The sequence below is a fragment of the Bos taurus genome, chromosome 8 (assembly GCF_002263795.3).
Source record: "Bos taurus isolate L1 Dominette 01449 registration number 42190680 breed Hereford chromosome 8, ARS-UCD2.0, whole genome shotgun sequence".
Classification (NCBI taxonomy): Eukaryota; Metazoa; Chordata; class Mammalia; order Artiodactyla; family Bovidae; genus Bos; species Bos taurus.
The window spans coordinates 10,632,016-10,655,974 of NC_037335.1; the positions used below are offsets into that span (position 1 = coordinate 10,632,016).

The 23,959-nt window shown below is 41.6% G+C and overlaps 1 protein-coding gene across 2 annotated transcripts in view; it reads right to left on the reverse strand.

Annotated features, from left to right (window-relative positions):
* The window catches only part of ELP3 (elongator acetyltransferase complex subunit 3), a 142,636-nt gene that overhangs the window by 39,970 nt on the left and 78,707 nt on the right, over positions 1-23,959 (reverse strand). For both annotated transcript variants that reach the window (XM_059889293.1, NM_001130762.1), the window contains 3 exon segments: positions 5,837-5,927; positions 2,968-3,033; positions 743-970 (listed from right to left, as the gene is read on the reverse strand). In XM_059889293.1, the coding sequence (XP_059745276.1) occupies positions 743-970; positions 2,968-3,033; positions 5,837-5,927 (385 nt within the window).

Here is a 23,959-nt window from a genome sequence, read left to right on the forward strand (position 1 = left end):
ACTAGGAATAACTGCAACAAAAGCCATCCCAAGGTATTTTGCGGATGATGTAATCTAGTCGCAGCAAGGGAGGAATTGCCTGTCAATTTCTGTCGCTTTTTAAACAAGTTCTAGGCAATCTCCAGGTGATGAAAGTCTGGAGCATCTAATCTTGTATTATTAGTCACCCTTTCAGTTTCTAAAAGGCTTTTGGAAACCAGGCAATATTCTTAAATCATCAATAGATTGGGGGTTTAATGCTAGGTCCACCATTAGCAGTTTTAACTTGCTCTCCTGAAAGTGAAAAAAAGTGGTTATTTATTTAGGTTGTTTGGGGGAGTAGAATAGTGTGCCACTATCTTTTAGCTTGCATTGACAAAGTGCTTTAAAATTTCATAAGTGCTTTCTTTCACATTATCATCTTCCTTCGATTCCAAACTAGTTGAATCACACAAAATTGCTGGTATTAGATCATTTCTGACTTTCAAAAATAGCAATTTCCTATGGTTCAGTCTATTATTATATTCCACTTGATTGAGTCTCAATTCGTCTCTCCCCCTCCCTCATGCCCAAAGGGCTACAATTTAAAGAGAAAACCTCTCTGAACAACAGTAATGTTGGTTCCTCTATTTCTATGCTTTCCTTTCTCCTTTCCTCTTCCTTTTCTTCTCTGCCCTCCCTCTCCCCCCTGCAATCCCTTTTCTCTTTTCCTCCTTTGAGCGACTTCTTAACCATAGTCAAACAGAAATGCAGTCCAGGATACCTGATGCTGAAATTTAGTGGGATCCCGACTGCTTACGGGAACCACACTTCCGTACACGTGCAGCTCTCGGACTATGGACACACCCCCAACCAATTCGAAACGGAATGTCTCCTCTGAACACTTCCGTAATCTCAGGAGGCCAATCAAGATGTCCTGATCTGGGTCTTCATACGATAAGAAGGTTTCCCAGCCTCCATTTGCAACATAATCTCTTCTCACCAATTCAACCTGTTTTAATAAAAAGCCACACAAAACTTGTTTTATAAAAGAATTAGAGAACAAAGTACATTTCTATAACTATATACATTTAAACTAATATCTATAATTAGGGATAGAGAATAAATAACCACAAATTACGTTTCTTTTTACTTCTCTCCTCTCAATAGCACTGACTATAAATGAGAATTTGTGCCTTGTCTATAGATGATGTAAGAAGAAAACTGTTTTACCATTTTATAAATATATGAACCTCATTAACCTTAAGATTCTTACAGGGTTTGGCTCAGTTAATACTTCCATGGATTTAAATCTCTCAGCCACTATGAAAAGTCTCTAAGGTAAAATTATACGTTATGTCATGTATGTAGTTCTTGGGAGCACCCCCCGGGCCCCAGAACAGTCAGGTGCTCAATGGTTTTTAGTCCTCACCTCTTCCACTAAAATCTGCTTTTTTGGGGAAAAATGTGTTGGTTTCATTCCTTGATGGGATTTTAAGAAAAAGTATCCCACAGGACCTTTAAAATATTGGGTTGACCGAAAAGTACATTTGGGTTTTTTTCATAAGATGTTATGGAGAAACCCAAAAAACTTCTTGGCCAACCCAACAGTATGCCTAATTGTGAGATTAACAGGTTAAAGAAAATACAGCATCAGAGAGGGGTTTTAGGGGAAGCTTTTGTGTTAGCACTCTAGATGGCGTTTTGACTTTTGCATCCTGCTCAAGTGGCCCTTGTACTCTGCACAAATATTAAGCAATTGACGGGCAGAGAAAGCTACGTATGTGGGCACAGTCACACTCAGATGCACTCCAAAAATGGGCAGACAGGACCCATAGTGGGGTGAACAATCAGATTGACACTGACATGCCTCCTCAGCTTCTTGTTTGCTGCGTAACTGGACTGCACCAGAATTTGGCAGAAGAAGTAACTGTGCCAGGGTCTACTTTTTCCTTAAAAGGTCCAAGATGTGAAAACCATCAATTCATTTTGAGAAGACAAATATCAGCTGCAGATCTCATCTCTTCTAGCCTTTCTCAAACAGGCTCCCACAGGAAAGAGAACCCCCACAGAAAAATCTGGCAAATAGCTAACACGATGACATTACAGGAGAGAAGTTAATTCATTAAAAATATGTTTTATAGAAACCCTGTTGATGAGGGTGATCTCTTCACCTGATTACCACCAGCGGGCAATAACTGAACACAGAGACAAGCATGTGACACTCAGCTTTACCCGAAGGTAGCCACTAGTCACATTTGGCTATTTATATTTGAATTCTTTGGCACTGTGACATTAAATAAAATTAAAAAGTAAGTTCTTCTTGCACTAGCCACCTTTCAAGTGCTGAACTGTCACATGTGACTGGTAGCTGACTCCATATTAGGTGGCACAGATGACAGGACACTTCCAGCAGTGCAGAAAGTTCTGCTGCACAGTACTGATCCATAATGAAGTTCCAACCTCATCTTCCTAACCTGCCCTTCTAGTGTTGAGTGATCTTCATATCTGGCTTTGCTGGCTTGACCTGATTCTCAGTGACTCTTTGCTCTTAGTTTCTTTATTAACTTTGAGAGTTTGGTTTTGGTTCTAACTATAGGGCTTCCTTGGTAGCTCAGCTGGTAAACAATCTGCCTGCAATGCAGGAGACCCCAAATAGATTCCTGGGTCGGGAAGTTCTCCTGGAGAAGGGACAGGCAACCCACTCCAGTTTTCTTGGGCTTCCCTGGTGGCTCAGACAGTAAAGAATCTGTCTGCAATGCGGGAGACCTGGGGTTGATCCTTGGGTTAGGAAGAGCCCCTGGAGGAGGGCATGGCAACCCACTCCAGTATTCTTGCTGGAGAATCCCCATGGACAGAGGAGCCTGGTGGGCTACGGTCCATGAGGTTGCAAAGAGTCGGGCACAACAGAGCAACTAAACACAGCACGATACAAAAGCAGGTACAGGCCCAGGCTTGACAAAGAGTAACGAGCAGGACGTAATCTCTCTATAAAATGAAGACACTAGCCTGGTATGGCCGGACTTTGTGATGAATTTCTTGGATTCCCACCTCTCTGGTTCTCACATCACGACACTGTGAAAAAAACAAAGCAAAAGAAATGAAGAAAGGGGAGGAAGGAGGGGCACAGGAATGGGGAAAAAATAAAGAGAAAGAAAAGAAAGAGGGAAGGGGAGGCAAATATAAAACTGGTCACTAATACAATTTTTACTGAAACTTCTCCACCAAATTCTGGGCTCAAAATTACATTTGAACATAATTTACATTGAGATAAAAAAACTGAATTTAAAAATGAAGTCATTTTTAATAAATCTGAAGATAGGGAAAAACAAAATGGAAATATATGAAGTTAACAGCATATTGTTTTTTAAAAGGCATTTAGAATCCAAAGGAGACAGATACATAATATTGAAAGTAAAGAACATACCTCCTAAAAATTTGAGCATAGTTTTTACCCAGAGGATATAACTGTATCTGAAAGTGCAATCCCAAACTCTATCTATAGAAGAGTAACAACTGAATTCCTAATGTTCCAAAACCTTCCCCATTTCATAGCCGTCAATGTTTTTAGCATCACCATGTTTGTATCAAATTTTAGAAATGTCAGAAAGAGGGCAACTAAGACTGCTATCTTCTGCAGAGAAGGGCTCTGTGGAATAAAGGCTGGGAGGGAGGAAAGAGCTTTTATTATTATACAGTCTTTGATTATTATACGGTCTGAATCATGGTGTCACGGTGGCAGACTGGCTCTCTGAATGTCCCAGGAAGCACAGAGTTGCCTGTGGACGTGTGCACGGCCTAGCCACATGATGTAACTCTCGCTTCTACTCCACGACCCAGAGTGCAGGCTGTGAAGCCTGACACTTATAATTACAAAATCCTCACAGTGACTATTATCTGTCCTATGATAATAGGACAGATAGTTCCCTAGAACAAACTATGGAACTTATTTCCAAGATTCTAATGCTTTCCATCGGTGAGAAAAGATCACCCTAGGAAAGCTGATGATGTCTTGCAGCCATACTACTAATAGTGTATTTGGTGTATATATGGAGAGAATTTCACGAGAAAAATAAGCGCTCATTATTCAGTTCTAGAAAAACTAAGCTATTTCCATGCCCTGGGAACCCATATCACATGCTCCTAAAGAACCCTTGCCTGCTTTTGCCCTTTCTTGGAGGGGTAGGGAATGGTTTTTACGAAAGAGATTGGTGTGTCCTTATTTTCTTGTAAAGACACTGCCTAGGTAAGCTAGATAACTTTTGGCTACGACTGAATTCCAGTCTTGAGACTCAATCCTAGATTACTTTATGAGAGCCTACCAAGGTTTAAGAGGGGTACAGGGTTAAAGATGATGGCTGGATAATGAGGTTATCAGGCTAACCAGGCCAGGAGGAGAAGGAGGAGCTGAGGAACTGGGACAGTTGGGGACCAGAGAGCAGAGCAGTCACATACTTGCTGGGGCTATTCATTACTGTACATGGGGCTTCCTTGGTGGTTCAGTGGTAAAGAAACTGCCTGCCAATGAAGGAGACTTGGGTTCAATCCCTGGGTCAGGAAGATCCCCTGGAGAAGGAAATGGCAACCCACTCCAGTATTCTTGCCTGGGAAATCCCATGGACAGAGGACCCTGGCTGGCTATGGTCCATGGGGTCACAAAGAGTTGGACATGACTGAGCGACTGCTGCTGCTGCTAAGTCGCTTCAGTCGTGTCCGACTCTGTGCGACCCCATAGACGGCAGCCCACCAGGCTCCCCCATCCCTGGGATTCTCCAGGCAAGAACACTGGAGAGGGTTGCCATTTCTTTCTCCAATGCATGAAAGTGAAAAGTGAAAGTGAAGTCGCTCAGTCGTGTCTGACTCTTAGCGACCCCATGGACTGCAGCCTACCAGGCTCCTCCGTCCATGGGATTTTCCAGGCAAGAGTACTGCAGTGGGGTGCCATTGCCTTCTCTGGACGGAGCAACTATATAACAATTACTGTACGTAAAGTTGTGTTTTTCTAGAACTTAAGTTATTATTATTTTGGTAGAATAAGCCAATAATGTTCACAACTCTAGACCGTTTTCTGAAAAAAAGAAAAGAAAAACTTCTTCATAACAAATCAACTAAGAGAACAAAATGTTTCAGGTATGTCCACAAACATGATACGTAGTCCTTAAAACAGTGCCTTTCAAAGAGTGGTCCATGTCTGCACTGCGTGTGAGAACCTCCCTCAGCTCCGTACCAGACCAAGTGAATCAGAAGCTCAAAGCAGAGGCCAGGATGCAGGCTCGGGCCTAGGCACCCCCTGGCCTTTCCTCTTAGCAGCTCTGAGAAATAGCTCCTAGGGCACTGAGTTTTAAACCATATGGCGATTTCAAAATCATCTGCAGATTCCTGGGCTCTTTGTATTTCCAGGAAAAGCAGAAAGGAGGTGCTTAGTAAATATTTCTGAAATAAAAAAGCAAACGAAAAGACACAGGGGCAAGGTGGGGCAAGGGAGAATGGTGTATCTGGACAATAACATCGGTAATTATTTCAGCATGTCATCTTTGTTTCTTCAAAGGTCGTATTTATCTATAACCACTGGTCAAGAATCAAACACCCAGTATTTCAAAAGAAAAGAGGTTTTCTAAAAAAGGAGCTGAACACATAGTTGACAATTTCAGTAGGCAAGAGAAAACAACCATTAAATTGACAAACCCATACTCTTTTAGGAGAAAGCAGAGGGCTGCAGGGAGGGATGCAGATGGTGGAACCACTACTTCAGCTTCAGCATGCTGTACAGAAAGAGGGGCTTCAATGCATGAAAGCTCTTTGACCCAACCTGTAAGTTTATCAGGTGATCGCATGTCTGAGAGTACTTTGATCTCTGCAGTTACGGTCAGGCTCTTACCTGTATTCCAAGGTCTTTCATTCTTGCAAATGCCAGCTCTCTCAAGTTTCCGTGCTCCACTCCTGAGCTGACTAACGGCATTGGAATATCTCTGCAGGAGAAAAACATCAGTTATTGCAAAATATAAGTCACTCTCTAAAACAGGAAGGCAGGGATATTTTTTACAAAAGGAGAACCACCCTTCCCCCCTCAAAAAACCCCTACAAAACAGACCAAGAAAACAGAGGCTGAATATTCTAACTGGAAAGCAGATTCACAGCTTTTCTACCTCCCAGTTTTTCCATCTATGAAATTATGATTTTCACCAATCACGTAAGGTTTTCTTAAGAAATACCTGATGAAATCACTTTAGAAGATTACTAAATACAAAACAAATATCCAGTAACCATTATAATGATTTTTGGCTGAAGAGACACCTGTACTAAACAGGAAACACAATTCTTGTTGTTGTTTTTATAAAATCCAATTTGTTTAAAAGAGAAGAAATAAAAATTATTAACACACTGATTTATAACTTATAGACACTTTCCTGTAGAGCTGCTGAATGACAAGTAACCAGGAAGCTTAAAAGCCTGGCCGAGATGACAACTGGTCTCAAAGAATATATCCCCACCACCCACTGCAACGTTTCCTAAAAATCTAAATTAGAAGTGACTCTTCCCTGGTGGTGCTAGCGGTAAAGAACCCGCCTGCCAATGCAAGAGACTCAGGAGACTCCGGTTCAATCCCTGGGTCAGGAAGATCCCCTGGAGGAGGAAATGGCAACCCACTCCAGTATTCTTGCCTGGAAAATTCTCTGGACATAGGAACCTGAGTGCTATGGTCCATGGGGTTGCAGAGTTGGACACGACTGCATGACTGAGCACAACAACTTCATTAGAAGGGAATAAGAACTTGCTTAAAGATGAAGTAGATAAAATTTATTTCCTGGCATTAATACAGTGTTAAGCGCCAGGCACCAAGGAAACTTTGATCAAAAGTTGAAATTATGAGCTTCATTTTAGTAGCCCTCAACCTCCCTTCTAGAGAAAACCAGTATCTTAACACAAAATAGCTAAAAAAAAAAAAAAATCTGAAGTAAGAATATGCTTAGGACAAGTCCCCAATTTGTTTTGTCTAATATTTGGTGGATTAGAAGACTTGAAGGATACACCAATTATCTTGTTTTCTCATTTTTGCTTTCGAATCAACTTGAGTCTTTTCCTTCTCTTCTCACTTATCCCTCCAAATGTTAAGAAAATACAATTAGCTAATTCACCATTTGATTCTAATACGATATTCCCCACTCATTCAAAAGTATCAAAAGCTAATCAATTAGCATTAAAAACTATACATAATAAATAGACTCTGGAAGCTACTATAAAGAAATGATAAACCAAAATTCTTTAAGAGAATGACATACCAGGGCATTCAAAGTGACATAAAAATATATACTTTAGAGTGGTTAGTTAGTGTCTATGGTTTACTTATACTTTTTAGTAAAATAAACTTTCTTCCTTTGGAACTGTAATTCCTTCCAACCAGTCCATCCTAAAGGAAATCAGTCCTGAATATTCATTGGAAGGACTGAAGCTGAAGATGAAACTCCAATACTTTGGCCACCTGATGTGAAGAGCTGACTCATTTGAAACGACCCTGATGCTTGGAAAGACTGAAGGCAGGAGTAGAAGGAGACGACAGAGGATGAGATGGTTGGATGGCATCACCGACTCAATTGGACCTGAGTTTGAGTACACTCTGGGAGTTGGTGATGGACAGGGAGGCCTGGTGTGCTGCAGGCCATGGGGTTGCAAAGAGTCAAATATGACTGAGTGACTGAACTGAAAACCAGATATATCTTAAACATTTATTTTTGTTTACACATCTATTTGGCTGCACTGGGTCTTAGTTGCAGCATGAGGGATCTTGAGCTGTGGCATGTGGGATCTAATTCCCTGACCAGAGGCAGAACCCGGGACCCCTGCATTGGAAGCGCAGAGTCCTAGCAACTGGACCACCTGGGAAGCCCCCAGGTCCATCCTAAATTAGTAATCATATGAAACTGAAAGAAGGCGAGTGAAGCAAAAAGCAGGTTTTTTTTCTTTTTTTGTGCTCGTACCCCCAATAAGCATAATAGAATTTATGATTCTATTTGGTTACACAGATAATTAGGGTATTCTTTTAGGTGACAGAGGAAAAAGCAGTTTATTTTAGGAAGGAATGTATAAAAAACTGTTTTAAGTTTTTTTACTATTTCATATTATATAAACCAAAGTTAAAATCTCCCAAATGCCTCTTTTAACCCTGAACCAGTCAATCCTAAACTAAATTAGTCCTGAATATTCATTGGAAGGACTGAGGCTGAAGCTGAAACTCCAATACTTTGGCCACCTGATGTGAAGAACTGACTTATTGGAAAAGACCCTGATTCTGGGAAAGACTGAAGGCAAGCAAAGAAGAGCGAGGCAGAGGATGAGGTGGTTGGGTAGCATCACCGACTCAATGGACATGAGTTTGTGCCAACTCCAGGAGATAGTGAAGGATAGGGAAACCTGGCGTGCTGCAGTCCATGAGGTGGCAAAGAGTTGGACACGACTTAGCGACTGAACAACATTCTATTAAATTACTCACAAATATATGTAGTTTCACAGCAAAGTAAAACACTGTTATACGTGATATGAAATTAATCTGATAATATCAACGGCAACCAGTTAGTACCCATTACATGAGATACATTTGACTCTTGTTATTCATTGCAGTGAAGTCTGATAATGTGCCATGAACACTGAATGAGCAAATATGGAAGCACTGCTCCTAAGCAAAACGGAGGGTTAGGTTCCTATCAGCTTTCAGTTCATTTTCTTCCACTGATCAACACATCACTTTGTTCTGTGTTTCTGTTCAAAGACACTTTAACACAGAATTCATTCATTAACACTGTATATGGCCAACAGCACTATGATTCATGCTGTAATGAAGCTTATCTAACACATTTATTTTCTTTGTAAGACAAGACAATCTTCTTGTGCTTAGGAACACTATGCATGAAAGAAAGAAAGTGAAGTCGCACAGTCGTGTCTGACTCTTTGCGACCCCATGGACTCTACCCTACCAGGCTCCTCCGTCCATGGGATTTTCCAAGCAAGAATACTGAAGTGGATTGCCATTTCCTTCTCCAGGAGATCTTCCCGACCCAAGGATTGAACCCAGGTCTTGCGCATTGTAGGCAGATGCTTTACCATCTGAGCCACCAGGGAAGTCTGGGACATTTTAAACAGTAAAATCAACAAAAAGCACAAAAACGTGAATAACGTGTTAAGTAGATTGTTAAAGAATACCTGTTACAGTATGAGAGCTGACACAAGTACAAATATCATGCCAATATCCTGTTCCTCACTGACCCTCTGACCACCAGTCTAGCATCTGCTGATGACTCCTTCTACACCACCTGCCCTGCAACAGTCATCACTGGTGATTATTTCTACCATCTCTTCTGCGTTAGTTGAGCTTATATTTCAAGGAAGAATATTCCCTTCTCTAATTTACAAACTCATAGATTCCTATTTTATTCAACCAGTTGTAGTAGTCTGATATCAACATTATTTTGTTGCTTAAATTAGATGTGGCCAGTAGGCATGCACTTAGGCTGGCTTCTGGGTCCTTCTGACATATCTGCAACATTCTTTGAGTATTTCCTTACTTTCTGCAACAAAATGTTCCAGGTTTATCTTACATTTACCAACCCTAGAACTAGCCATTTACCCAAGCAGTCCTGCTTCCTTTCAGTGGAGCATGGTATTTAAAACCAAGATCTGGGCACTCACTGTGCTCATTATTACTGAGGTATCATTGCCTTTAGAGATGACTTTACACATGTACATAACCAGATGGTCAATACCAAAACTAGACTGACAATACTCTTTGCAGATGAAGATGGAGAAACTCTATACAGTCAACAAAAACAAGACCTGGAGCTGACTTTGGCTCAGATCATGAGCTCCTTATTGCAAACTTCAGGTTTAAATTGAAGAAAGTAGGGAAAACCACTAAGCCATTCAGGTCAGACCTAAATCAAACACCTTATGATTTTACAGTGGAGGTGACAAATATATTCAAGCAATTAGATCTGATAGGCAGGGCGCCTGAAGAACTCTGGACAGAGGTTCGTAACACTGCACAGAGGCAGTGACCAAAACCACCCCAAAGAAAAAGAAACGCAAGAAGGCAAAGTGGTTGTATGAGGAGGCCTTACAAATAGCTGAGAAGAGAAGTAAAAGGCAAGCAAGAAACAGAAAGATACATATCCAACTGAATGCAGAGTTCCAGAGAATAGCTAGCAGAGATAAGAAAGCCTTCTTAAGGAAATAATACAAAGAAATAGAGGAAAACAACAGAATGGGAAAGGCTAGAGAAAGACTTCAAGAAAATTGGAGCTATCAAGGCAACATTTCATGCAAAGATGGGCACAATAAGGACAGAAACAGTATGGACCTAATAGAAGCAGAAGATATTAAGAAGAGGTGAAAAGAATACACAGGAGAACTATATGAAAAAAATCTTAATGACCCAGATAGCCACAATGGTGTGGCTAGATCACTCACCTAGAACCAGACATCCTGGAGTGTGAAGTCAACTGGGCCTTAGGAAGCATCACTTTGAACAAATATAGTGAAGGTGATGGAATTCCAGCTGAGCTATTTCAAATCCTAAAAGGTGATGCTGTGAAAGTGCTGCACTCAATATGCCAGCAACTTTGGAAAACTCAGCAGTGGCCACAGGACCAGAAAACATCGGTTTTCATTCCAATCCTAAAGAAAGGCAATGCCAAAGAGTGTTCAAACTACTGCACAATTGCACTCATCTCACATGCTAGCAAAGTAATGCTCAAATTCTCCAAGCCAGGCTTCAACAGCACATGAAGAGAGAACTTCCAGATGTACAAGCTGGGTTTAGAAAAGGCAGAGGAACCACAGATCAAATTGCCAACATCTGTTGGATCATCAAAAAAGCAAGAGAGTTCCAGGAAAACATCTACTTCTGCTTTATTGACTATGCCAAAGCCTTTGACTGTGTGGATCACAACAAACTGTAGAAAATTCTGAAAGAGATGGGAATACCAGACCACCTTACCTGCCTCCTGAAAATCCTGTACGAAAGTCAAGAAGCAACAGTTAAAACAGGACATGGAACAACAGAGTGGTTCCAAACTGGGAAAGGAGTATGTGAAGGCTGTATACTGTCACCCTGCTTATTTAACTTCTAGGCAGAGTACAACATGCAAAATGCCAGGCTGGATGAATCACAAGCTGGAATCAAGACTGCCAGGAGAAATATCAATAACCTCAAAAATGCATGTGACAAGACCCTAATGGCAGAAGGCAAACAGGAACTAACGAGCCTCTTGATGAAGGTGAAAGAGAAGAGTGAAAAAACTGGCTTAAAGCTCAACATTGAGAAAACTAAGATCATGGCATCCAGTCCTATCACTTCATGGCAAATAGACGGGGAAAAAGAAACAGTGACAGAGTTTCTTTTACTGGGCTCCAACATCACTGCAGATGGTGACTGCAGCCATAAAATTAAAAGACACTTGCTCCTTGGAAGGAAAAGTATGACAAACCTAGACAGCATATTAAAAAACAGAGACATCACTTATGCCGACAAAGGTCTATATAGTCAAAGCTATGGTTTTTCCAGTAGTCATGTATGGATGTGAGAGTTGGACCATAAAGAAGGCTGAGAGCCAAAGAATTGATGCTTTCAAACTGTGGTGTTGGAGAAGCCTCTTGAAAGTCCCTTGGACTGCAAGGAGATCCAACCAGTCCATTCTGAAGGAGATCGGCCCTGGGATTTCTTTGGAAGAAATGATGCTAAAGCTGAAACTCCAGTACTTTGGCCACCTCATGCGAAGAGTTGACTCATTGGAAAAGACTCTGATGTTGGGAGGGATTGGGGGCAAGAGGAGAAGGGGACAACAGAAGATGAGATGGCTGGATGGCATCACTGACTCGATGGACGTGAGTCTGAGTGAACTCCGGGAGTTGGTGATGGACAGGGAAGCCTGGCGTGCTGTGATTCATGGGGTTGCAAAGAGTCGGACACGACTGAGCGACTGATCTGATCTGATCTGATCTGATCTGATAGAAGGGAACACAGAATTACCAGCAGGGCTGGCTAATCATTTATGGGGCCCAGTGCAAAATGAGAACAGAGCGTCTCTTCTTAAAAAATCATTCATGATTTCAAGATAATGAGAACAGAGCATTAAGCCAAGTTAAAGACCCTTGAGACTACAAGGTTGCATATGCCTTGAAGCTGGGACTAGCTACCCCAAAGCACAAGTCAGTGCTAACCTGGTAACAAAAGACTTTACAAGGATTCTGACAGTTCATAAATGTCCTTACATTCATGTCCGTCCCTACAACATGCCACATGGTGTTAATGGTCTTTGGCAGTGAAATGCCTGGAGTGTACCAGACGGGAGTTTTTCCTCATTACGGAATAGAAATGTGGCCATCTCCACTTTCAGAGATAATTTATTTTCACTGAACATGAAGAGAGAAAGAGAGTTCTGTATACACTGAGCATCTTCTATGTGCAACACAGTAGATAAAGCAACCTGGAATATATAAACAGACACTATTCCAGACTCCCAGGAGTTCAAAGCCCAGGTAAGATTATAGACCCTCGGACTTTGCTACATTCATCTAGGTGCAAGTTTCATTTATTTTTAGGTTTTTCAATATCAGTCTAGTTTCACTTTCTTGGCTTGAAGAGATACTCCATTCAGGAATATTCACTTTTCTATTTCAACAGGTAACCTGTCAAGCTTAGAGGTACTAATATTTGCAATTTGCTCATCAAAAGTCTTTCAAAGTGATGTCTAGAGCTTTTTTTGGTCTGAAGTTCCTCATACCTCAGAAACATCTTTTGGTTGCAAATTGGTATTCTATTCTAATGCTTCACAGTGATTTAAAAGTCACATCAAGGCAGACAGCTGTCAAATAGCCTGTGGGCAGCAGCAGTTTAATGTGGCTCCATCATGTGTCTGGAGAGAATTTTACATTTAATCATTGCCTCCACTCTTCCGTGCTGCAGTACAGAATGATTCATTGGGGTGCTACTTCATAAAAACACCCAGTTAGATGTTACTGACTCAACCGTCATAAAATTTAAAGTGTAAAATAGTTAAGAAAGAAAAAGGAGGGGTAGGTGGCGTGAGGAAATTGTAATTTTTTTTTTAAAAGACAAGTGTAAAACATTGTTTTTACTTGAAATATCTTCCTTCCCACTTTCCTTCCTTTGTTCGTTTCTTCTGATACCTGTCCAGAAAATCATTCCTAGAAACATTTTCTCCATGTATGAGTTTAGATTCACGAGTCAACACTAAGCAAATTGTCTGTAATTAGCAGAAGCTGACACGAGGTGAACCTACATAGGAATAAGCCAGATTTTCTAAAGGCACAGAACACAAAGACACACAATTTTCCTTTGCTATGATTTAAAACAAAAATAAACTAGAATTATTAAAATCCCCTGGATTAAACACCCTGGGAGGAGGCTTTTTCCTCTGCTAGTGGTTTCTTTACAGCAACATATAACCAACAGCTTCCAGGTGAGCAGAGTGAAGTGCTCAGCTGTACTTCTGGACCATACCGGTTTTCTACATTTTCACAACTATTTTAAGAGTTTAAAACCAAAGCTAGAAGAAACACTGCAGAGTGAAAACCCTGTGATTCTTTTCCCAAATCAGAAGGTTTCTCAGCCACTTCAGTTCAGTTCAGTTCAGTCGTTCAGTCGTGTCCGACTCTTTGCAACTCCATGAATCGCAGCACGCCAGGCCTCCCTGTCCATCACCATCTCCCGGAGTTCACTCAAACTCACGTCCATCGAGTCAGTGATGCCATCCAGCCACCTCATCCTCTGTCGTCCCCTTCTCCTCCTGCCCCCATCCCTCCCAGCATCAGAGTCTTTTCCATTGAGTCAATTCTTCGCATGAGGTGGCCAAAGTACTGGAGTTTCAGCTTTAGCATCATTCCTTCCAAAGAACACCCGGGGCTGATCTCCTTTAAAATGGACTGGCTGGATCTCCTTGCAGTCCAAGGGACTCTTAAGAGTCTTCTCCAACACCACAGTTCAAAAGCATCAATTATTTGGTGCTCAGCTTTCTTCACAGTCCAACTCTCACATCCATACATGACCACTGGAAAAACCATAGCCTTGACTTGACGAACCTTTGTTAACACCATCTAAACACTCAGCCTTCTCTTGTACACATTTGCATGTAACGCTTGAGTTACCCATAACACTTCCCTTAGCGCTTCTCTTTCAAAATTTGACCACTGAGACCTTGATACAAATTTCTTTCTGGAAGTCTGCTACTGCTGCTAAGTCACTTCAGTCGTGTCCGACTCTGTGCGACCCCACAGACGGCAGCCCACCAGGCTTCCCCATCTCTGGGATTCTCCAGGCAGGAACACTGGAGTGGGTTCCATTTCAGACATATTGTATTCTAGCTGTATCTGAACATAACTTTAAAAATAGCAGTAAATGGAGTATAACATTTTCATGCAGAGATATGAAGCTGTTTTACCAAAACATAGCTACCAAATTGTTAAGTGTTAATATCAATAAACTCAGATATGCAGATGACACCACCCTTATGGCAGAAAGTGAAGAAGAACTAAAGAGCCTCTTGATGAAAGTGAAAGAGGAGAGTGAAAAAGTTGGCTTAAAACTCAACATTCAGAAAACTAAGATCATGGCATCCAGTCCCACCCCTTCATGGCAAACAGATGGGGAAACACTGCAAACAGTGTCAGACTTTTATTTTTTGGGGGGCTCCAAAATCACTGCAGATGGTGACTGCAGCCATGAAATTAAAAGACGCTTACTCCTTGGAAGGAAAGTTATGACCAACCTAGATAGCATATTCAAAAGCAGAGACATTACTTTGTCAACAAAGGTCCATCTAGTCAAGGCTATGGTTTTTCCAGTAGTCATGTATGGATGTGAGAGTTGGACTATAAAGAAAGCTGTGCACCGAAGAATTGATGCGTTTGAACTGTGGTGTTGGAGAAGACTCTTGAGAGTCCCTTGGACTGCAAGGAGATCCAGCCAGTCCACCCTAAAGGAATATCAGTCCTGGGTGTCCATTGGAAGGACTGATGTTGAAGCTGAAACTCCAATACTTTGGCCAACCTATGTGAAGAGCTGACTCATCTGAAAAGACCCTGATGCTGGGAAAGATTGAAGGCAGGAGGAGAAGGGGACGACAGAGGATGAGATGGCTGGATGGCATCACCGACTCAATGGACATGAGTTTGGGTAGACTCCCGCAGTTGGTGATGGACAGGGAGGCCTGGGGTGCTGCTGTTCATGGGGTCGCAAAGAGTCGGACATGACTGAGCAACTGAACTGAACTGTACTATGTGAACACGAACACAAGTTTGTTGGTTTCCTAGTCTTCATATCCGCCCAGGAAAGAGAAGACCATTCCAAGACCTTTGAAAGTTAAAATTTATCAAGTTTTCTTTTTGAGCTATCTCAATAAAAAGTACCATCTATCTTCTTTATGATCCAAATTTCATGATTGGCAAATTATATATAAACAGACAACTGATGTAAGAAGACACAGATAATAATCAGCTTCATGGGAGACATGTTAATCCTCACCAATAGCTCGGGAAATGCAAATTAAAATCCTAGGTAAATAAAATAAAAAATACAACCATTTAATTCTGTAGAGGTTGTGATAAAACCAGAAACCACATATTTACTCTAATATGATATAATTCCTTTGGAAAACCATATCAATATACATAGCAAAAAAGATAACACTCATTTATACGTTCCTTGTTCCAGAAAGTATGTTAAAAGGAATAGTAACAACAACGCTTAGATCCTTTGTTACGAGTAATCCTTCTCCTGGGTTCTACTACTCTAACAGGTTACTTCAACAGAAGTAAAAAGTTCTATGCACATGAATTTTAGATGGAGTAGAGGCCAAGATAATAATAATAAAAAAAGAGAGATGAAGAAACCAGGAAGCAACCTAAATGTCTAACATTAGGGAACAGTTTGCTGAATGAGACAAATTCAAATGCTAGATTACCAGGCTGCCATTAAAATGATAACTATGAAGATTTTTTAAGTCATTGGCAAGAAATAGAATTCAAAAAGCATTATTTGCCAGTGTATAAAATGTACCGCACAGACCCACTGTCTGTTAAATTGAGAGAACTCATTGTACTATCACACAAGACACTGAAATGGTGATGATCATAGTATAAAGAGAAGCATAAAATACTAGGAGTGATAGCAAGAATATGAAACCTGCCTCTTCCTATGAAGATTTACTCTGGGGGTAACCTCAGATATGCAGATGATACCACTCTAATGGCAGAAAGTCAAGAGAAACTAAAGAGCCTCTTGATGAGGGTGAAAAGAAGAATGAAAAAGCTGGCTTAAAACTCAACATTCAAAAAACTAAGATCATGGCATCTGGTTCCATTACTTCATGGCAAACAGATGGGGAAAAAGCAGAAGCAATGACAGATTTTCTTTTCTTGGGCTCCAAAATCACTGTGGACGGTGACTGCAGGCATGAAATTTAAGGGCCTGCTCCCTGGAAGGAAAAGGATGACAAACCTAGACAGAGTATTAAAAAGCAGAGACATCACTTTGCTGACAAAAGTCTGTATAGTCAAAGCTATGGGTTTCCCATGAGTCATGTATGGATGTCAGAGTTGGATCATAAAGAAGGCTGAGTGCCAATCAATTGATGCCTTTGAACTGGGGTGCTGGAGAAGACTCTTGAAAGTCCCTTGGACAGCAAGGAGATCAAACTAGTCAATCCTAAAGGAAATCAACCCCAACATTCATTGGAAGGACTGATGCTGAAGCTGCAATACTTTGGCCACCTGATGCGAAGGGTGGCATATCTGGAAAAGACCCTGATGCTAAGAAAGACTGACGGCAAAAGAAGAGGGTGGCAGAGGATGAGATGGTTAGATAGCATCATGGACTCAATGGACATGAGTTTGAGTAAACTCTGGGAGATAGTGAAGGACTGGAAAGCCTGGCACACTGCATTCCATGGGGTCGCAAAGAGTTGGATTTGACTTGGCAACTGAACAACGATAACAAAATGTACTGCATCCCAATTATACAAAGAAAGTTTTAGAAAAATAATGTAAGCCTGTTCATACCACATATATTGAAAGTGATTTTTACAGTACCTTTATAAATGAAATATCATTCTGTTGATGTAAATATAGTTATATTGCAAGAAAAATTAAATACATGGCTGAAAATTGAGAAGAAAATATAAGTTCTGATAATTAGTACTATTCTATGAACTTTGTTGGGAAGAAGCATAAAAATCACATGATCAAAAAGGAATGTACTGGATCAATGACCAGTGATGCCACATTACACCCCACACCCCAGTACCACAAAGCCTGGTCAAGAATGTCAGTGACTATTGATAACAAAAAGCAAGTCAATATAAAGCAAACTTGAATCATATTATGCAGCACATACCAAGAAAATACGTCAATAAAATCGTTAAAAAACAAGTAGCAAGATATTGTAAACTTGAATGAATTCCACAGTTTATGTGTGTTAGTCGTGTCCAACTCTTTGCAACCCCACAGACTGTAGCCCACCAACGGATTCTCCAGGGAAGAATACTGGAAACTGTTGCTGTTCCCTTCTCCAGAGGATCTTCCAGGTCCAGGGATCGAACCCTGGTCTCCTGCATTGCAGGCAGATTCTTTACTGTTTGAGCTACAGGGAAGTCCACAGTGAGCTACACAAAAAACCAGAATTCTAATGGAAACGTGAAAAACAACATCATAGCTATATTAAACACACAAAAATGTAAAAATAAAATGACAAAGATTTTATCTTTATATTAAAAATACTAGAAAATAATCAACTTCAGAATTAGGAGGGAAGTTGCTATATAAGACAGGGAGCCAGCCCAGCCTGGCTCTCTGTGGGGGAGAGAGGCGATACATGTATAGCTATGGCTGATTCGTGGTGTTGTACGCCAGAAACCGACACAACAGTATAAAGCAACCTTCCTCCAAATCAAAAATAAATTAAAAAGTTAAGTAAATTATCAGTCCCAAAGCATGAAAATCTGACCACACAGCTAAACTCGAGATGACTCTCTACCAAAGGTCTTCACTGCTGGCAACTGAATCATCACTGTCTTCAAATAGAAACTGCCCAGAGATTCACTGAGGACATTACCAAGGTGGCATTTTTAAAGAGACTTTACTTCTTGTTTCACAGTAGTCTATCAGGTTTTAATTCACTCACACATTGGTAAGGTAATAAGAGTGTCACTTCAAAAGCTTAATCCTACACCCCCGAGTACTACGTGTTCCACATAAACCCTGTAAGCGATGTACTGATAGAGAAAGACAGTCTGGCCCCTAGGGTCAGAGCTGGGGGCGGGAAGCGGGTAGGGGCCTCTTCTACTGTTCGAGTCTCCAGAGAGCTGTAATGGGGTCGAGACAGGAGAACGGGGAACATGGGTGTTTCTTTAATCAGCTTCATGTTAGTCATGCATAATATCAAGACTTTCTCCTCCTATGCCCTTTTGCTTGTCTAAAATACATACTCTTAATTCTTTCTGTCATGACCCCTTTATAGTTTTACTGGAGAGATTATATTTGCTGCTCCTGTTTTCTCAAAGCCGTTATTTTTTCAGTTGATGGTAAGCCATGATAATGTCCCTCAGTGATATTTCATAAAACCTATAAAATTAAGCTTTTAATGTTATAGCAATGTCTTCATTGCTTGAGACTCACTGGTTACAGCACTAAGGAATTTAAAGATAAATACAGTGGGAAGGATGCAAACTCTTCATCTGATTTCCCATGCTATGCCTTGTTATTCTTGGCTAAAAAAAAAAAAAAGCAAACTGGTGACCATGGCTGGGAAATGTCTATTCTGTGATACCTGTTGCCTCGCTTGACTGCTGAGAAGTAGTGTACTCGTTTTTCTCTGGTGGCCCCAGTCAGTTAAATGCAAAGGAAACTTTTCTTTTGCTGTTGTTAACACTACTTACTGCATCTCAAAGTCACAGAAAAATTCCCAAGTGCGGTACCAATAACTATATTCCTCAAGTATTTGAAAGTAAATTGGGAACAAGATGTCCCAATGGCCCCCCAGAATACTCTTAAGTATCTCCTACAGCAAGGATCTTCTTTTACGTAACCATAATACAACCACCAAAATCCAGAGACTGACAGCGGCACTTTACTACTGTCTAATCCTAGACTCCATCCCAACTTCCTGTGAGCCTCTGGTCCCAGCATTCCCATCAGCTGATCAAACGTGACTTTTTAAAAATTTGTGTTTCTATGTACGGTCTTGTGCTCTTTTTCTCAATAGATGGAGAGATGCTTCATTAACATTGAACTCATGCCTCAAAGTGGAGAAGGAAATGGCAACCCACTCCAGTGTTCTTGCCTGGAGAATCCCATGGACGGAGAAGCCTGGTGGGCTGCAGTCCATGGGGTCGCACAGAGTTGGACACAACTGAAGCGACTTAGCAGCATGCCTCAAATAGCTCATGTCTGAATGAAGCTAATCTGACATAGGTATTTTCTCCATAAGGCACAGTTACAGCCTTCTTGCATACAGGAACACTATACGACACTTCAGTATGATGTTTAGAGGCCATTTCAAACAGCCACCTCACCAACAAGCAGCCCAGAATTGCAAAAACCATGCCTGTTAAATAGACTGTGAAAAGGACATGTCCACACACACACACTGTATTTGTTATCATTTGTTACAATTATTTCTATATCTACCGGACAGGTTGAAAACCACAAATTGACACCAGTATCCCCTATTCCAGAACACCATGTGGTATATTCTAATTTTTTCCTTTTTCATATTTGTAGTTCCATTTTCAGGCTTCCCTGATGGCTCAATGGTAAAGAACCTGCCTGCCAAAGCAGGCTTGATCCCTGGGTTGGGAAGATCCTGTACAAAAGGGAATGGCGGTATGCTTGCCTGGAGAATCCCATGGACAGAGCAGCCTGGAGGGCTACAGTCCATGGGGTCACAAAGAGCTGGACATTACTTAGCAACTGCACAACAATGACAAATTCTCTTTTCAGATAACAAAAAGCCAGGTCCATTACCCTTAACATTGTCTACCTACTAGATCCACCTCCTGCATGTTACTGACCCTTTCTTTCTGTCCTCATCTCTGGATCCCCTGGACACACTCTCCTTGCCCTGCTGACAAATGGTGCCAAGGGCAGGCATCAGCAAGAATGTCCCCCCTCACACCTGGGCTGCTCCAGCCTGAACCCCGCAACTGACTCCTTCACAAGAACACCCTCCTCCCCGTGCTCTGGGTCCCATGGCTCCCTAGATCTCCATGAGGATGCCTGCATGGCTCAGTACCTCCTAATGTCTCTTAGACTGAATTGTTCCAGAAAGGTGAAAGAGAAGGAGGAGAATGCAAATAATTGTGATAACTGAATTTTCTCATCACTATCTCAGTAATTTTTTTTTAAAAGAAATTGGTGTGTATTTATTTATTTATGGTTACATCATACAGCATGAAGGATCCTAGTTCCCTGATCAGGAACTAAACTTAGGATAATGGAGCATGGAGACTGGCATTGGAAGCACAGAGTCTTAACCACTGGACCACGAAGGAAGTCCTTCTCCTTTTTATTTTTAACTGTACTTAAAAAAAAAAAAAAAAAGATCATTAAGCAATTTAGGTCCTTATGGTGGGCCAACAATTATAAAAATTTAAGAAATCAATATGTTGTGGCAGAAATGTATAACCATTCTTTGATGTTGTTCTTGTTTAGTTGCTCAGTCGGGTCCGACTCTTTGCGACCCCATGGACTGTAGCCCATCAGGCTCCTCTGTCCATGGGATTCTCCAGGCAAGGATACTGGAGTAGGCTGCCATTTCCTACTTCAGAGGATCTTCCCCAACCAGGGATCAAACCTGTGTCTCCTGCATTGGCAGGTGGATTCTTTACCACTGAGTCACCTAAGAAGCCCAAACACCCTTTGACCTTTAAGCAAATCCATTATTTTACGTCCTTGATGATCTTCCCATAGTTGACAGTTCTGCTGTATGTTATGAGTAGCACAGTCTTTGTGCTCAGCAGAGTACTAGTCACAGGACAGCTGACAGGACATCCATTTGTTAATCCCATTTGGTCTTTTACTGGTAATATTAGAATCTGGGTGGTTTTGAGCAGGGTGGTGGAAATGTGCCTTAACAACCAGGAAATGCAGGAATGGCTTTGTCAGGATTGTAGTAAATAGGTAACTTTATGGCCTTTAACTTTATCTTCAGTGTTATGTTTCTAGTTAGAAAAAAAAGGCGGGGGTGGAACTTCCCTGAGTGTCCGGTGGTTAGGGCTCCACTCTTCCACTACAGTATATCCATAAGATGGCAGAGTAGAAGGACGTGTGCTCATCTTCTCCTTCAAGAACTCCAAAATTACAACTCGCTGCTGAACAACCGTTGACAGGACAATGTTGGATCCCACCAAAAAGAGATAATACCCCACATCCAAGGGCAAAGGAGAAGCCCCAGCAAGACGGCAGGAGGGGCAAAACTGCATTTAGAAACAAACCCCATACCCATCAGAGATGGTCCAAGGGCTCAAACAAAACTTGTGTGCACCAGCAGGCCCCACAGAGACTGAGCCAGACCTGCCTTTGAGTGTTTGAATGTCTCCTGTGGAGGTACAGGTCAGCAGTGGCCTGCCGCAGGGGCAGGGGCTCTGGGTGCAACAGACTTGGGTATGGCATAAGCCCTCTTGGAGGAGGTCACCATTAACCCCACCATAGAGCCATCAGAACTTACACAGGACTGGGGAAACAGACTCTTAGAGGTCACAAACAGAACCTTGTGTGCACCAGGAAGCCCCACAGAGACTGAGCCAGACCTGCCTTTGAGTGTTTGAATGTCTCCTGTGGAGGTACAGGTCAGCAGTGGCCTGCCACAGGGGCAGGGGCTCTGGGTGCAGCAGACCTGGCTGTGGCATAAGCCCTCTTAGAGGAGGTCACCATTAACCCCACCATAGAGCTGCCAGAACTTACACAGGACTGGGGAAACAGACTCTTGGAGGGCACAAACAAAACCTTGTGCACACCAGGATCCAGGAGAAAGGAGCAGTGACCACAAGAGACTGACCCAGACTTGCCCGTTAAGAGTCCAGGAATCTCTGGCAGAGGCATGGGTCGGCCGTGGCCTGCTGCAGGGTTGGGGGCACTGAGTGTAGCAGTGCGTCCAGGGGACCTTTTGAAGGAGGTCGCCATTATCTTCATTACCTCCACCATAGTTTGGCCTCAGGTCAAACAACAGGGAGGGAACACAGCTCCACCCATCAACAGAAAATTGGATTTAAGACTTACTGAGCATGGCCCATCAGAACAAGATCCAGTTTCCCCCTCAGTCAGTCTCTCCCATCAGGAAGCTTCCAAAGCCTTTATCCTTATTCATCAGAGGGCAGACAGACTGAAAACCACAATCACAGAAAACTAACCAAACTGATCACATAGACCACAGCCTTGTCTAACTCAATGAAACTAGGGCCACCTAAGACGGGACGGTCATGGTGGAGAGTTCTGACAAAACGTGGTCCACTGGAGAAGGGAATGGCAAACAACTTCAGCATTCTTGCCTTAAGAACCCCATGAGCAGTATGAAAAGGCAAAAAGGTAGGACACTGAAAGATAAACTCCCAGGTCAGTAGGTGCCCAATATGCTACTGAAGAAGAAAGGAGAAATAACTCCAGAAAGAATTAAGAGATGGAGCCAAAGCAAAAACAACACCCAGTTGTGGATGTGACTGGTGATGGAAGTAAAATCTGATGCTGTAAAGAAAAATATTTCATAGGAACCTGGAACGTTAGGTCCATGAATCAAGGTAAATTGGAAGTGGTCAAACAGGAGATGGCAAGAGTAAACATCAACACTTTAGGAATCAGTGAACTAAAATGGACTGGAATGGGTGAATTTAATTCAGATGATCATTATATCTACTACTGTGGGCAAGAATCCATTAGAAGAAATGGAGTAGCCCTCATAGTCAACAAGAGAGTCCGAAATGCAGTACTTGGATGCAATCTCAAAAATAACAGAATGATCTCTGTTCGTTTCCAAGACAAACCATTCAATATCACAGTAATCCAAGTCTATGCCCCAACCAGTAACGCTGAAGAAGCCGAAGTTGAACGGTACTATGAAGACCTACAAGAACTTTTAGAACTAACACCCAAAAAAGATGTCTTTTTCATTATAGGGGACTGGAATGCAAAAGTAGGAAGTCAAGAAACACCAGGAATAACAGGCAAATTTGGCCTTGGAATACAAAATGAAGCAAGGCAAAGACTGAGTTTTGCAAGAGAACACACTGGTCATAGCAAATACTCTCTTCCAACAACACAAGAGAAGACTCTACAAATGGAAATCACCCGATGGGCAATACCAAAATCAGACTGATTATATTCGTTGCAGCCAAAGATGGAGAAGCTCTATACAATCAGCAAAAACAAGACTGGGAGCTGACTGTTTTAGCTCATGAACTCCTTATCACCAAATTCAGACTTAAATTGAAGAACACAGAGAAAACCACTGGACCATTCAGGTATGATCTTAAATCAAATCCTTTATGATTATACAGTGGAAGTAACAAACAGATTTAAGGGATTAGATCTGATAGACAGAGTGCCTGAAGAACTATGGACAGAGGTTTGTGACACTGTACTGGAGGCAGTGATCAAGACTATTCCCAAGCAAAAGAAATGCAAAAAGGCAAACTGGTTGTCTGAGGAGGCCTTACACATAGCTGAGTAGAGAAGAGAAGTGGAAGGCAAAGGAGAAAAGGAAAGATATACCCAATTGAATGCAGAGTTCCAAAATAGCAAGGAGAGATAAGACAGTCTTCCTCAGTGATCAATGCAAAGAAATAGAAGAAAACAATAGAATGGGGAAAGATTAGAGATCTCTTCAAGAAAATTAGAGCTACCAAGGGAACATTTCATGCAAAGATGGGCACAATAAAGGACAGAAATGGTATGGACCTAACAGAAGCAGAAGATATAAAGAAGCATACACAGAAGAAATATACAA